This window comes from Xyrauchen texanus, chromosome 30, assembly GCF_025860055.1.
Source record: "Xyrauchen texanus isolate HMW12.3.18 chromosome 30, RBS_HiC_50CHRs, whole genome shotgun sequence".
Classification (NCBI taxonomy): domain Eukaryota; kingdom Metazoa; phylum Chordata; class Actinopteri; order Cypriniformes; family Catostomidae; genus Xyrauchen; species Xyrauchen texanus.
Window position 1 is genome coordinate 17,305,840 of NC_068305.1, and position 16,663 is coordinate 17,322,502.

Consider the following 16,663-nt stretch of genomic DNA (forward strand, 5'->3'; position numbering starts at 1 on the left):
GTTTTAAAAAATTAGTATTCCATTTGAGTTTTGGCTGGCTACATTCGCGATGCTGAGAAAGTGAAAAAGCAGACGTGGTAATTGAAATTGCTATTTAAATATGACAGGGCCAAAACTCGTAAGATATGGGAAACACAGTTGCAAACGGACTTTGCTTTTCCATTTGAAATTTGGCAGTCACTGTGCGTTCGCTTAAACGAAAATGCAAACCGTAATGCGCGATTTGCAATTGCGTTTGGATTATGTCACATTTTATGCGTCCACAAATTGAAAACGCAATTGCAAATACAATTTGCAATTCCTTTTGAATAATGTCCTGAATATCATTCCATAGTGGACACTGAGGAACCGGTCAGTCTGCAGAAGGCATGACAAGGTGCGGAGCTCTGGACCCATGTAGGTAAGTTCACGAGCAAAGTAATCACTCCAGTAGTCTCTAAAATGTTTCAACGGTAACGCTTTAGATTACAGCCCGGAATTTACAGCGTAAGTACACCAAATTTATAGCGTATCTTTTTGTAATAATAGTGTACCTATAAATTACTAAGGTGTAGGTAAAAGGGAACACTATGCAACGTTTGAGGAATAATGGGGTAACAACCTGGAACATTACAAATAATGTATACTGTAAGTATTTTATAACTATGGTGTAACTATTCTAATATTATGTGGTATATGACATTATGCTAAACAACAATCTTGCAAGCATTTTAGCAAGAACATACACTGTATACCTTTTTTGTAATAATACAAAGTAAGATTGTTGTTTAGCATAATATCATATACCACATAATATTAGAATAGTTACGCCATAGTTATAAAATACTTACAGTATACATTATTTGTAATTTTCCAGGTTGTTACCACTTTATTCCCTAAACTTTGCATATTGTTCCCTTATATGTATATATAAGTACATACTGTGTAGTTACACTATTAATTGAGTCTGTAATATATAGCGTTACCAAAATAACATTTCAATTTTGTAACCAGTCTTTAATTGCTAAATCTGTATAAAACTCATTTTTTGTCCAAAAACTTTATTTATTTAAAGTAAAAAATTTTAAAATATTATTTGGTTGGCTGGTAGTTTGGTAGTTTGGTTGGTTGGTTGGTTGGTTGGTTTTTGGTTATCACCTCATTGACGTTGCAGTTCAGACATTCAGAAGTCCCCCATAAATCAGAGATAAATATGGATATGTTAGATATAAATATCATACATGGGGAGTGTCTTCATATGAAATGTCATATGTTAACTACGTAGACAACTTCAGCCTCCAGTTCCTGGTCGTGTTCTCTTCCACAGTGGACAAACAATTTAGTTTATTTCTCCATTCATTAAAAACGTCTGTTTTATGTTAAGACTTGGCTTTTCTGTTATATCAACTATTTGGGTGTAGTAGTAATAATAATAATTGTCTACTTTAAACATACAAAATCTATAATATCCATTATTATAATTGATTGTAGTAGTAGAAGCTATAATAATCTTATTATTATTATTATTATTATGCACTAAAGCCATGGGGAGGCAGAAGTTGTTTTTATTAAGAAAAGAACACCAAGGCACCACCAGCATGCGGGTAATGATTTGTTTACCAGTCGTGTATAATTGATCTTAATTATTTTTTCTGAAAGTATAGTTGAAGCGGCTGGTGTTTGTGTGATTCAGAGGGAGGATATGCTCAGACAGACTAATGCATTACAGGAGAATGCGCACTTTAGCTCTCACACACCGGTATAGATCATAACGCCTGCAGCACATCTTGTGTTTAGGATGCCTTGTTAGTGGTAGGCTTTTCCCACTAAGAGGATGCTTGCTCAGGTATGATCAAGTCGTTTTCGCAAGTCTCCGTTCCGAACAGATATTGCCGGTTTATTCGGTAAGTTTGTCGATATTTGCCTCTATAAACTCCGGACATAATTTTGGCTTGGATAGTTTAATCATGTCCGAACTAGTTCGGCTTACTATTTAAACTTAAAGCTGAGAACACGTCTGATTACATGTCTCAGAAAATGATCGCTATTTTATGCTATGTAGAACATCGTTTTACCATGCACTGTTGCCCCCAAAATACGGTTATTGTTAATGTAAAAATAAAATAATTCATATTTGAAACTCCTTTAAACATTAGAAGAGGATTTAATTATCTTTCAGTCATTTTATTTATATCTTTATTGATAATAGTGGTGATTCATACCAACGTTTCTGCAACTTATGTAAGGTTATGGTTTTGGAAGGGATTATCCATAACATTATTTAACCACAAATTACATGTAATAATTCTGTTTCTATATTTTATATTTTATATTCTATTCCTCTATGCTTACACTGTCACCAATTCATCATATATGTATTAATCTACTTATTTAGCCTGTATGTATCTCACTGATGTAGACTGGACAGTTTCTTGGTTATTAATAGATCCACTTTGTTTGTGATTCTTTCTGGAATGTTTCCGAGCCAGTGCTCTATGGAATCTTTGGAAGAAAACTGGGGCCACTCTAATTGGATGAATTTCCACTTGGAAGGAGCCCACAGATTAATTGTATGAAGAGACACTTTAAAACCAAGCAGAGTGAGATTAAATGGTGTCCTTTTAAAAACTATAATAGTAATTTTGAATGGCCATTTGAATACAATTAGCTAATAATGAACTTCCTCTACATTTTTCTCCTATAAATTTTTTTTTTCTTGTTTGGTTGCCTATATTTGTTGAAAAATATTCTTATTTGCTCCACTCTTGCTGAGTTTCTTCATGTTTCTACATACTGTACAAGTGTATGATTCAGAAACACAGATCGTGGACTTCATTCTCTTTCTCTCTGTATTTTGTCCCATCAAGGAGATGTGTGTCGTCTTGCGCATGCAATAACAGAGTCATGGCAGCTTTCAAGGGTGTTTGGACTCAGGAATTCTGGCGAGCGGTTTCTGGGGAGTTCCTGGCCATGTTAATATTTGTGCTGCTCAGTCTGGGTTCCACCATCAAATGGGCGGCAAAAGAGGAGAACCCTCCACCCCCTGACCTCGTCCTCATCGCTCTCTGCTTTGGCTTGTCCATCGCAACCCTGGTACAGTGTTTTGGGCACATCAGCGGGGCCCATATCAACCCGGCTGTTACCGCGGCAATGGTTGCCACACGAAAGCTGAGCCTGGCAAAGGGTGTGTTTTATTTGTTGGCACAGTGCCTCGGGGCGGTGGTGGGGGCAGCAGTCTTGTACGGGGTGACCCCAGCTGCAGTCAGAGGAGGACTGGGGGTGACTTCTGTGAGTTGCACTGGTTATATCATGATTTAATTACACATTTGATTAGAACCATGAAAGCTGAAGTGTGTAATTCCTGCACCACTACCATCAACAAACAAGATTGCAAAAAAAAAATATTGTTTTCAAACAGTTTTCTGAATACACCCTTCAGCTAACAATGGCCGATCTAACAGAATCGCCCCAAAATCACTGATAAATTGAGTCAGTGGTATTGTGTCTGGCTGGGGTGCTTTTCTCAAAAAGTTCCATTATTACCAAAATAGTTCAGCGGTTTGGTGTTTCCCTAAACCATAGTTCCAACAAACATTCCCAAACAGCATTACAAAGTTGGAAGTACAGCTCTCCACCTGTGGTTAGAAGCAACATTTCTTGAGAGTTTATGGTGTTGACGTCATTTGAGGTTTCTATATCCTTCACTCAATATATATCTTTAATTCTGAAAGACTTAAGATCCCATTTTCATGCACTTTAGAACATTTCCGTTCTCCAATTAAGAGATTAAGAGCAAAGGTGTGCTGAGTGACTTCAGCCAGGTCTCCTAAGCAACCAAATTGGCACATTTGCTAGGGAGGGTAGAGTCACATGAGGTAACCTCCTCATGGTCACTATAATGTGGTTCACTCTCGGTGGGGCGTGAGGTGAGTTGTGTGTGGATGCCGCGGAGAATAGCGTGAAGCCACCACAAGCGCTATATCTCTGTGATAACGCGCCTTAACAAGCCATGTGATAAAATTATAAAAAGATTCGTCCTCCGCCACCCATATTGAGGCGAATCACTACGTCACCACGAGGACTTAGAGCGCACTGGGAATTGGGCATTCCAAATTGGGCAGAAAAATAGAGATTAAGAACAAGTGATTAAACACACCTAGGTTTCTGTCAGAGCCTGAATTGGGCAACCTATTCTCATAGAATGAATGTTATTATAACTGCATTTTTGCAAACTTACTTTACATTATGTGTTTTGTTGCAGTTTCCTGGTGAAATCAACACTAGAGGGGCTACAACAATTATGTGTTTATTCACTTTCTCTCAGTGTCAATGTCTGTAGGATGTCTGATTATGAATTTATTAACTCTTATTTTTTGCTGTATTACTCAAAGACTGTGTTATGAAACACTTTTACTCTGACACATTATTTGAATATGTCAAATTTGAATGCTTGTATTATAGACCCAGGTACATTTACACACTTTTTCAAATGTGATTAGTTTGCGGGGTAGCTCATCTGACTGAGTGTTGGACTTTGAACTTGGAAAACCACTGTTCAAGCCCAGTCAAGCACAGAAGCTGACAAGTGAGACAAAAGTGTAAAATCAGTGACACAAAATGATGTGCTTGTTTAAGAAAACGTGTCTTTTGTGTTGCATTTGCTTTTACGATCGGTTAGGTTTAGATGTTGGTTTAGGGTGAGGATGTACTGTATGTTTTGTTTACCTATCACTTGCTTGTAGGACAATATTGGTTAGATTTAGGCTAAAGTTTGAGGTTAGGGAGGTAAGTTTTACTCATTAAAACCATTTATATTCACCTTAAAAACCTCATCTGATTATGAACCATTTCACTCTCTTTTGGTGCCCCCCACTGGACATTCACTGGGAAACTGCAGCAATACATGCAATGAAGCACATAATTGTGCTTTGCAAAAATGTTGCCATGGCCATGTCATGTTAATGATATCAGGCTGAAATTGGTGGTGTCAGATTAGTGAGACTCCTAAAATGTGCCATGCTGGGGGCTTGATTGTAAACATTGTTTTTTAGAGCAGTCTATAATGTTCACTCCTCTCTCTGTGTAAATAACCCATCCTTGCCTCCTGCAGGTCAATGCTGGAATCTCCGCTGGTCATGCAATTGTGATTGAACTCATAATCACTTTTGAGCTCGTCTTCACCGTCTTTGCCACCTGTGACCCAAAACGCAGTGATCTCAAAGGTTCGGCATCGTTGGCTATTGGCTTGTCAGTGTGCATCGGCCATCTGTTCGCTGTGAGTGTCCCAGAATTTCCTCTTCTGCTCAAATAGTAGCTTCTGTACAAATAGTATCGCATTTTCCAATATTTCTTGCGAGCCCCTTTAAACTATCTGTACCCATGGCAAGTCAGCCCAACAAAACTTGCACATTTATTTCACTTATCCAACACTGTCAAGCACATTTTTATGCCATTCTTGAAGACCTTTATCCAATAAAGATTAGCCTCTTGAGATCTACGTGTATCTGCCTAGTTATATGGGATGTGCTTTCCTATGGAGAATCTGTAACCCAGCTACACTCCCAAGTGATATCATTATCTCCATGCCAATAATCCCAGCAGAGTTTGCAGAAGAGGTGTTTATTTGAAACCCAATTTGTGTTTCTAAGGGTGTTTAGATGAGGACAAGATGCCCTTTTCGTGAACCTTAATGTATTTAGGCCTGGCATTATTATAAACATTACTTAAAGCAATAGTTCACTCTAAAATAAAATGCTGTTAGTATTTACTCACGCTCATGGCATTCCATCCAAACCTGTCTGCCATTCTTTCTTCTGTTGAACACAAAATGAGAGATTTTTAAGAATGTTTTGATCACTGATTTCCAATAGCAGTAGACAGTGCTTCACTTTAAAGCTTAAAGGGATAGTTCACCCAAAAAATTATCTTACCATTTACTCACCCTCATGCCATCCCAGATGTGTCTGACTTTCTTTCTTCTGCAGAACACAAACATTGTATGGACTCTGTAGGTCCATACAATGCAAATGAATGGTGATAAGACATTTGTAGCTCCATAACTTACATAAAGGAAACATAAAAGTAATCCATAAGGCTCCAGTAGTTAAATAATTATCTTCAGAAGCGATATAATAGGTGTGGGTGAGATATTTAAATATTTATTTACTCTAAATCTCCACTCTCACTCTCAGATGTGAAAGTGAATCTAAACTGGCACAACATGTGACCTTCAGATGTAAAAGTGTGAAGGTGAAAGTGGATATTTAGAGTAAAAAATACTTGATCTGTTTTTCACCCACACCTATCATATCACTTCTGAAGATTACATATGGATTACTTTTATGATTCCTTTATGTGATTTTTGGAGCTATAAAGGTCTGATCACTATTCACTTGCATTGTGAGGACCTAAAGAGCTGAAATATTCTTCTAAAAATCTTTGTGTTCTGCTGAAGATAGAAAGTCATACACATCTGAGGGGGAGTAAATTATGAGAGAATTTTAATTTTGAAAAATTAATTTTGTGAACAATCCCTTTAAAAGACTGATTTTTTTTTATCTGTATACATAAATTATTTGATTTAATAGTGAATAACAACTTCATAAAAGATCACATGGCTTCAGAAGACTTGAAATATGACACACAAGTCGCTTGGATTACTTTTATGACACATTTGGCTTCTTTTATATCCTTTAAAGTGAGTCACTATTAACTGCCATTATGTTGAAAATTGGCTATTGGGATATTCTTTAAAATATATTTTTTTATGTTCAGCAAAAGGAATTCATAAGGGTTTGGAACAACATTAGGGTCAGTAAATGATGCATCATTTTAATTTTTGGGTGAATTATTTCTATTAGACTTTTAGGGCAGATTTTTATATATGGAGCCAAAACTTCTCTTCTCTTCATAAGCAATGTAACAGGTTTGGTCTGTGTGTTCCAGATCCCATACACTGGGGCTAGTATGAATCCAGCTCGCTCTTTTGGACCTGCAGTCATCATGGGAAAGTGGAGCGACCATTGGGTAAGATTTACACTAGGTCAGGGGTGCCCACACTTTTTTGTGTGATGATCTACTTTTAAATGACCAACTCAGTAAGATCTACCAACAAAAAAACACAGTTTCATTTAAAATAAGAAAATGCTTTTTGGGAATACTGCATGTATCCCTACATGGAATTCATCTTCTAATTAATAAAAAAATATATAATAATGTTCAATGTTGATATCATTCAGTTTTAACACTAAACCCAAAACACCTACAGCACAATAGATTACAATAGCCAGGGCATTAGGCAAAACTGAATGGAATCAGACAGTTTTGCCTAATCCGGGCAGTAGCATCGCAATTTCGCGCTCTGTTCTCAGATGTCCTTGGAAGTCGGGGTATGCGCAAACATAGTTGTCATGGCAACTGAATAAACAAAACCTCGCCTGGTCAATATTTACTCGTCAAGTGCAAGTCAGACGGAAAGACATTATATTTATTTTTATTAAAATGTAACAAAAGTACATTAAATTGTGTGCGATCTACCAGCATTGCCTTTGCTATCGACTGGTAGATCGCGATCGACGTATTGGGCACCCCTGATCTAGGTCTTTTCAGTGTAGACAAAAAATTAAAAGGCACATTAAATTCTTGCACTATCTTACAGTTGATATTCATGTGCACAAACGCTGAAGGTCAGCTTGGCCTTTGGAACTAAGATTGATAAGGGTGAAACTGAGGAGGATTTGATTCAATGCCAGAGACATTTTTGAAAAGAACATTTTGGCTTTGCTTTACTCCTCTAAAAGGGACTGAACTATATCTGCCACAACAAGACCTTTTACTGAGTTTATGTTTTAATTATGAAGACAAATAGGTCTATTTACTGTAATATACTGGTTATTTTTGAAAATCATAATACAGTATGTCATATCAATGTATAGTTATGCCTCTCAATAGTGTGAAGAACATGACTATGATATTGTGATCTAATTTTCAGAATTGGGGTAGACCATATGTAAAAGTATCTGTCATTAAAAAATTAATGGAACCAGATTGAGCAACCAATCTGTTATTGAGAGGTACTCACCCCCCTCAATTTATATGCTGGTTAAAGCGCTGACTCTATGTTTTCAAAAGTTTGTATTACATTGGCATTCTGGGTGTGGGACAAATCAGAAACCAGACAGATGTAGCCTCCAAAATAAAGTTGGTACATGACACTTCTCACTAGTGAACTTTGTACGGTACCTGTATGTGCGTATTTGCATTCAATATCACAATGAACGACAAGTCTGTGTGCCTGCTGCTGTCATCACGTTTGATTCAGGGTCTCCTCACAGGCGCTGCAACATTAGAAAGGTCACCACAATCCTTTCATGGAGTGTTTCCTATATTTACAGCATGCTACACACAGTGTCCTTTCAAAGGGTTGGTGTGAGTTTCGTCAATGGAAGATTTCAGAGAGTCTGATTGAAAGGAGGGATGGGATGTTTAAGAGGCTGACATGAATAAATCAGAGGCGAGGCCTCATTAGGTGACACTGATGGTATTGATCTGCCCAGATATACAGCTGGTCCACCCAATGAGCGCTGCTGGATTTTAATAAACAGATCTGCTCTGCGCTACGCATTGCATCGCTCCAAATTATATTTATGCCGTCGTGCCACTTGTGTGTGTTTTGTCACATTCTGGATTTGACATTTATTTTACACTAATAACTAACCTGGGCTGTGTTTCCCCAAAAATCACAAGTTTAAGTTGATCGTAGAGACCATTGGCCCCATTGTTTCTACGATCTACTTAGGTTTACGAGGCTTTTGGGAAATGCAGCCCTGGTCTCATAGAATCACATTACTATAGCTGCATTTTTGCTAAATGATTTTTACTTGGCTTGTTGTACATATTGTGGCAGTTTCATGGTGAAATGAACAATAGAGGCACTACAACAACAATTACTTTCACACAAATCACTAGTAAAAGGACAGATTATCATAAACACTTTTCATTCTTTTCCTCACACAATGATTTCTTATGATATCTAAATTATATCAGATGCACTCAAATTGCGCGGATACTCAACTGATAGAGTGTTGCTCTTGTGATTCACAGGACCAGGGTATGAGTCCTGGAGAGCACAGGATTTGACATGTGATAGGAAAATGCCATAGGAGCAAAACAAAATGATGTAGTTGCTTTGGCAAGTGTGCTTTTCATTTCACCTTTCACTATCTGTTAAGTTTAGGTTTAAAGTTTTGGGAGGTAGGTTTTGTTGATTAAAAACTCAATAGAGCATTACCCTTAAAGGGATAGTTCACGCAAAAATGAAACTTTTCTCATGATTTACTCACTCTCATGCCATCTTCTGAATATTTCATCTCTGTAGGTCCATACAATGCAAGTGAATGGGTGCCAACATTTTGAAGCTCTAAAATACACATAAAGGCTTCATAAAAATTATCAATAAGACTCCAGTGGTAATATCCATGTGTTCAGACATTATATGATAGGTGTGGATGATAATGTTTGTCATAAATTCTCATCCCTACCCAGTGGGGTGCGTTATGCACAAAGAAAGTGAATCACCAAAAACAGATGGTGAAAGTGAAGGAAAAAGGACCCACCCACACCTATCATATTGCTTCAGAGAACATGGATTTAACCACCAGAATCTTCTGGAGTACTTTTATGTTGTCATTATGTGTATTTTGGAGCTTCAAACATTTGGCACCCATTCACTTGCATTGTATGGACCAAAAGAGCTGAGATATTCTTCTAAAAATCTTTGGTTTTGTTCATCAGATGAATAAAAAAAAAGGTCATACACATCTGGGATGGAATGTGGGATTTGGTTGAACTAACATTTTAGTTTTTTATCTCACATTTGCTTTTTCTGACACTATCAATTAGGTTTAGGGTAGGGAGGTAGGTTTTGCTCATTTAAAACTAAATTAACCTCAAAATCTTTGTCTGTTTGGGAGAATATTTAATGCTTTCAGCACCACACAGTGGACATTTTACCTAGAAACTGCCATGATATGTATACTATAACAGATAATATTTTGCTAAAATGTTGCCACAGTCACGTAGCATGCCAATGGCGTAGTCAGGCAGGATATAACAGTGTGACACAGTAGTTGGATCATTGTACTAGCTAATCATTTATAACAGTAAATTTAGATTTAAAGGTAAGTTTTTCATTACATTTCACTGGCTTTTTGTTGTCCCAGTGGTGATTAACCTTTTACTGACACCTATCAATGTGGGTGCATGAAGTTTAATAGCAGCTGGCACTTTCATGATAGAGCTGTTTGCTTTTTTTTCTCCATCCATCTATAAAATTGACATTTTTGAATTTAATCTCAATGGATTTTGCACATTCAGAGATCTCTTGGAGATTTCTTCTAGTGAGAAATTGTGAGTGAGATTTTTCTGCACTTTTATACATAGAGACTGTGTTGTTTTTATACTACTAGTTGCTTCCTAATTTGTATATTCCTGTCATTAAAAATTGAGATCTTATATCTGCTTTTTATAAATAAATGTGACCAATATGATGGAGAACAAAAGAAATAGCAACCACCTCCTCTTTCTCTTTCTCATTCCCAGGTGTACTGGGTGGGCCCTTTAATAGGGGGTGTTCTAGCCGCTACTGTGTATGAATATTTGTTTTGTCCAGACCGTGACCTGAAGCGTCTCTTTACTGGTGACCTCTCAAAGCCCCCCTTCCAGATCGATCCATATCAAGTGGTGGACACAGAGGCTTTCCCCAACGATCAATCTCAGCTCATGGTCAAGCAGGCAACTATCAGAGTGCTAGACATGGAGAGGGCAGAGAAGATGGAGAGAGAGTCAGCCAGAGAGGTGCTGTCATCTGTATGACTAGTGAGAGGCACTGAGGAGGTACAACAGAACAATTATGGCAATAACCAGCTCAAAGAGACAGATCTGATCTAGAGTCACAGTGTGAGTTTGTATAGACTTGTAAAATCTGATACAATATTACAGTATGTATTCTGTATAGTGGAATACATTTTAAAAGTAACCCTCCCAACCCTGTCTGGCAATCAGGGGTCATGATTAGATTATCACCAAAATAATGCATATTATTTTCCTTCTCAGTGCGCTCTGTATGAATAAACCCATTCGTCTCCTCCTGCACCTCCCTCTCCCTTACATCTCATGTTGTAGATTATTTTTAAGTTGTTTTCTTTATTGTTATGATTATTATGTCTTTAAATATTATTGTAAAAAAATATGTTTGATTGCAGCCCTGAATGATTTATGATTTGAATTGTATATTTACACCTAAAATGCTTCATATTTTTTACAAATGTATGATTTAATGAGAGACACACTCACAGAACACAATTATATATTGTGCTTTCACCTACCTATAGTCTCAAGAGCACATGTAAACAATCAAAAATAATTTATTAGTGTAATTTCAACTTTTTCTTCTTTTATCATTCAAAATTGAGTAATTGTGTAATTTTGTTTGATATCATTTACAGACATGCATCATCACAATATCAGTTCTTTCATGTTAATATTCAACTTTGTTATAAAATAAAATAATTTAAATTGATTATTATAAAACTGTGTTATTAATCATGATTTGATTCTTATACACTATCAATAAAAAGTTTGGACACACCTACACATTCTTTATTATTATAATTTTATTATTTTCCACATTTTATAATAATAGTGAAGCTATGAACTATGCAATAAAAAAAACTGAATTGTGGGAATTTAGTATTGGCCAATAAAGTTCAACAATCAAATTGCCAACAATAATTTTCAAGCAAAAGCATTTAGATCAGAAGGTTTGTAAGATCATGTAATGTATGTTTTCAAGTATTTTTAAACTTTTGACTGGTAATGTGATTGTTGATATAAATAATGTAATATTTATGTCTATTGAATTGTCCTAACACTATGCAAAATAATGAATATATATATATACATATATATATATATATATATATATATATATATATATATATATATATATATATATATATATATATATATATATTCTTGAATTTATTTTGTGTGGCTATTAGCAACCAGATCTTCATTGCTCTTATGACATCTCTTTATTTATCAGCGTGAGAAATCATGTAACAGGCATTTACATCAACTCACCAGCAGAGGGCGACACATCATTAAACAGCGCTTTTAACCAGTAATCTTCCTGTAATGTTCAGCAGATTTGTTTAGCTGTTGTTGAGACGCTCCAGATTTTTGCTGTTTCGGGGGACGTGGAGGGACCGTTTATCTCTTTTCTTTGGTGTGTGTGATCAAATCAGGACTCTGTAAAATGCAGTAGACAACACACTATGATGATGTTTCTCAAGTCATTCTGTCTCTGCCACCCTGCAGGCTTGTCTCACTTTTATAACACTTTCTTTTACTTCCTAAAGAGTGTGAGTGTGTGTGTGTGTGTGTGTGTGTGTGTGTGTGTGTGTGTGTGTGTGTGTGTGTGTGTGTGTGTGTGTGTGTGTGTGTGTGTATTTATCACTTTGTGGGTACCAAATGTCCCCATAAGGATAGTAAAACCCGACATTTTTGACCTTGTGGGGACATTTTGTCGGTCCCCATGAGGAAAACAGCTTATAAATCATACTAAATTATGTTTTTTGAAAATGTAAAAATGCAGAAAGTTTTTTGTGAGGGTTAGGTTTAGGGGTAGGGTTAGGTTTAGGGGATAGAATATAAAGTTTGTACAGTATAAAAACCATTATGTCTATGGAAAGTCCCCATAAAACATGGAAACACAACAAGTGTGTGTGTGTGTGTGTGTGTGTGTGTGTGTGTGTGTGTGTGTGTGTGTGTGTGTGTGTGTGTGTGTGTGTGTGTGTGTGTGTCTGTGTGTGCATAAAAAAAAGAATGGGAGGGAATGAAATGTACCAATGCTTATATTTTTATTTATAATTAAGTATGTGGTTAATCCCAAGGATTGTGAATGCAACAGTGGAAGCCTCGTTCACTTCAATTCCTCCCTCAGCTATTTATTTAATTTTAAATCTTAATTGCTCCATTTAAATTAATTGGAGAAAGAAAAAAATCACAGCATTTAGTCTGTTGAAATATTTATTTTCCCATGTGACCACAGAGGAGATGGCCGTCACAATGCACATAGAGAGCTGCCCAAACAACTGGCTACCAGCATCAAAGACTTTAGTGTGTGAATGAGTGTGCATTAATCCGACTTCACAGACACAAATGTCATTATAGACATTAAACCCCTAAACATGTGATGAAAATTGCAAAAGCATAGACAGACTCAGATGCACACACACACACACACACACACACATGCACATGCACATGCACATACACAAATGAGGGAAGTTTGAAGCAGTGTCGGTTTGAAGCAGGGCCAGGGGCTAAACACAATAAACAATCTGACAATGAATATTCATGCAAGCTCACACTGGTTTTGTATAATATTAAGCAGCCCAATGAATATTCCTGGAGACAAATTAAAGAGATGGCTCTATGTAGAAGGTTGGGTCCACATCTTCAGAAATGCCTGATCTCTCTAGATGTAGATCCCCTCTCTCTCACACACACACACAAACACACACACACACACACACACACACACACACACACATATATATATATATATATATATATATATATATATATATATATATATATATATAACATGGTTTCAGTGTTAAATTGATGGGGTCTCATGTGAAAGGCAATTTTGATCCAATCAAGATCTCCCTCTGCAAAGCTTACTGACCTTTATGCAAATTGCCTCTATGAGTGACCGAAAGCATAAATAATGGAAATCAGTATGAAATAAACCTATCAGAGCTTTCCATCAACAGCATTTTTGTTTTATTGAAAGGATTGTTGTATAGGTCACCTCATGTTATTTAAATAAGTATTAAAATAAGTTTTCATGTGACCTATTTAAAGACTTGTGAGCTGGAAATAAAGCATTAAGCCACAAGAAGTGTTTGTACTAATAATTTGGACAAGATGGCAAAGTCATAAGATATCGTACGACTTGGCTCACGTGAAAAGGACATTTCTTCCCATAGATACTAATCAACAAACAGGATTTCAAATGGATACAATACAATCCTATCCAACTTTTTTTAAAGGGATGGTCTACGAATAAATCTGTTAACTCAGTTCATATTTATTCAGACAACACAAATGAATGATGTATGTCAATATCCTGTCATATGTTTCCCTCTTCTCAGACCAAACACTGATGATTTATTTTTTCTTTATTTTTTCAAAAGTTATTTTTGAAATCATGTTTTATGTTTAGGGTTTGGGTAAGGAGTTAAACTTACAGGAAAGCTCATTATAACATTGTTTATTGGTTCGTTTCGTTTCGTTTTCTCTTTGGTAGCAAAAGTCATATATTTTTGAACAAGCCAACTCGGATGAAATCTTATGGTTTCTTGATTTCTTGTGACATGATGTGGCGTACATAAACTCCCCTTAACTCACTGTTTTGAGTGGCTTGTTGCTTTTATAAAAAATGGCAACACCAGTGTAAACCCTAATGTTGTTATTATTGGAAAAATCAAATTGTCTTAATTAAACATCACTTGAAATGTAAAGTTGTGGGCTCATAACTCAAATATTTAAATTCCGTGAACTTATTTTTTTTAATCCCTAGATTTGAGTTTTTAAGTGTTAATAACTCCAAAGTGTACAAAATTGAGGCTATGTGGAATAGCCACCATAACTTGTGCTTGAATTATTCGATTATGTTTCCTTGGTCAAGGGGTAGATATTGGAGCATAAATAGTTGTTATTAAGAATTCATAGAGGTTTTAGCTTTGTTGTGCTCTTATGTTATTTTGCTGAAAATAGTTGTTTCGTGTGATGTCACCATTAGGGTGATCTGTGTTTTCCCTTTGGTCAATTTGGACCCTTTTAAATCTATCTCAGTTCTCCTTGTTCATGTGCAACTGAAGTACATGTGTTGAGCTCTACATTTTTTACATTTTGATAAAAACACTCCCATCTCCATTCTAACTTTATCAGATCAACCCCAGGGATTTATATCCCTGCAAATACACACATACAGCCAGACACTCTCTGTCTGTTTCTCTCAAAGGCACACACGTATATACAGTACATACCACAAGCGCACCATGCGGAAACGTGCCGAAATAGCAGTTTCTTGGGGAATTTTGAATTTTAAACGACAAATCAAGCATTTAACACTTTCACCCTCCTAATAATTTATACAATAAACAGGAGCCTAAGTCACTTCCTTAATAATTTAGACATAAGCTAATGTTGATTTATTCAGCAGGGCTAGTGCCAGCAGGAGACCCGGAGGAACTGAAATGTGTATTAAAGTAGGACAGAGGCAGCCGGCACCATAATAACATTTGGATAATTTTATTATGGCTCATGGCTCAGTTCATTTCCCCTTCTGCTCGCTGCATGAAATTATTTGATTCTCACAGTGCCTGGAGTGAACTGAGAAGGTGCCACACATGCCATAAAAACATGCAAACACACTTTTTTGCACAGTTTACACACCTACTTCCTCACACCTTCTCGCTTTTTGCCTTGTATACCTGACACAAAAGTCTCTCTCTCACAAACACATACACAAACACACAAATGGGGCTCATGGCTGTGGCTGACAACCCCAGACACACACATAACAGGCAGATAAATGATGTGTCTCATTACTAGAGATGTGGAAGAGTGGCAGCACTCTCAATGAGAATGGACTGAGATTAATACCCTCTATCATCCCTTCTGCTGTCAGAGTGACAAACAGCAAGCATTGGAGAAAGAAAGAAAGAAAGAAAGAAAAGAAAGAAAGAAAGAAAGAAAGAAAGAAAGAAAGAAAGAAAGAAAGAAAGAAAGAAAGAGCAGAAGGAGTGGATGCATTTGTTTAACTAAAGATAAGTCTGTCTCCAGAGACTGGATCACTGAGTCAGCCATAATGCACTGGAATGAGAGAGAGAGTGTGTGTGTGTGTGTGTATTTATCAATTTGTGGGGACCAAATGTCCCCATAAGGATAGTAAAACCTGAAATGTTTGACTTCGTGGGGACATTGTGTCGGTCCCCATGAGGAAAACAGCTTATAAATTGTGCTTTTTGAAAATGTAAAAATGCAGAAAGTTGTCTGTGAGGTTTAGGTTTAGGGGTAGGGTTAGGGTCATGGGTTAGAATATATAGTTTGTACAGTATAAAAACCATTATGTTTATGGAAAGTCCCCATAAAACATGGAAACCCAACGTGTGTGTGTGTGTGTGTTTGAAATGTCAGATTGTAACTATCCTCACTAAGGTAGTGGATGGCATAGGCTATGTTTGTGCATAAGCAGATTGATAGAATAGGCCATTTGTGTATGCAGTGTGACGTTGTGAATGCAATGATCAAATTCAACAAGTCACACCAAAATTGGAAGCACTCAGTTTGCTTCGCAGTTCGAATTTTCAAAAGACACATGCACATAAGACTAACAAAAATGACACAGGTTTCAATCTGTGTAATGGCCCTCTCCCCCTCTGTGAGCGCGCCCGTACCATCCATTTGCAGGAAGCGCCTGCGGCAGCGTTCCATCAAAACTAATCATAACCATTCAAATCTGCCTCCCCGTTGCAAGATGTAGGAAGGAAGACGACTGTTTTACGCAGAAAAAACATGAGCATTTTTGCATTCTAGAATACGTAAAATT

The 16,663-nt window shown here is 36.7% G+C and overlaps 1 protein-coding gene across 5 annotated transcripts; it reads left to right on the plus strand.

Moving 5' to 3' along the window:
- Window positions 1–344: 344 nt before the first annotated feature.
- Window positions 345–11,617, plus strand: LOC127624386 (aquaporin-4-like). Of its 5 annotated transcripts, none has more exons than XM_052099191.1 (5): window positions 345–400; window positions 2,847–3,267; window positions 5,090–5,254; window positions 6,925–7,005; window positions 10,579–11,617. In XM_052099191.1, the coding sequence occupies exons 1-5, from the start codon at window positions 369–371 to the stop codon at window positions 10,849–10,851; spliced, it is 972 nt and encodes a 323-aa protein (XP_051955151.1). In that variant the 5' UTR covers window positions 345–368; the 3' UTR covers window positions 10,852–11,617. The 5 variants fall into 5 exon arrangements, with proteins under 5 accessions (XP_051955151.1, XP_051955152.1, XP_051955154.1 ...); XM_052099192.1 differs by lacking the exon at window positions 345–400 and adding an exon at window positions 417–486; XM_052099194.1 differs by lacking the exons at window positions 345–400; window positions 10,579–11,617 and adding exons at window positions 1,710–1,883; window positions 8,373–10,572.
- Window positions 11,618–16,663: the final 5,046 nt, after the last annotated feature.

Excerpts from the sequence above, each read along its gene's own strand:
- LOC127624386 (XM_052099190.1), top strand. The coding sequence starts at position 1,828 with ATGATCAAGTCGTTTTCGCAAGTCTCCGTTCCGAACAGATATTGCCGG. Across the intron at positions 5,255-6,924 it reads GCATCGGCCATCTGTTCGCT|ATCCCATACACTGGGGCTAG; the intron begins GTGAGTGTCCCA and ends TGTGTGTTCCAG. Across the intron at positions 7,006-10,578 it reads GAAAGTGGAGCGACCATTGG|GTGTACTGGGTGGGCCCTTT; the intron begins GTAAGATTTACA and ends TCTCATTCCCAG.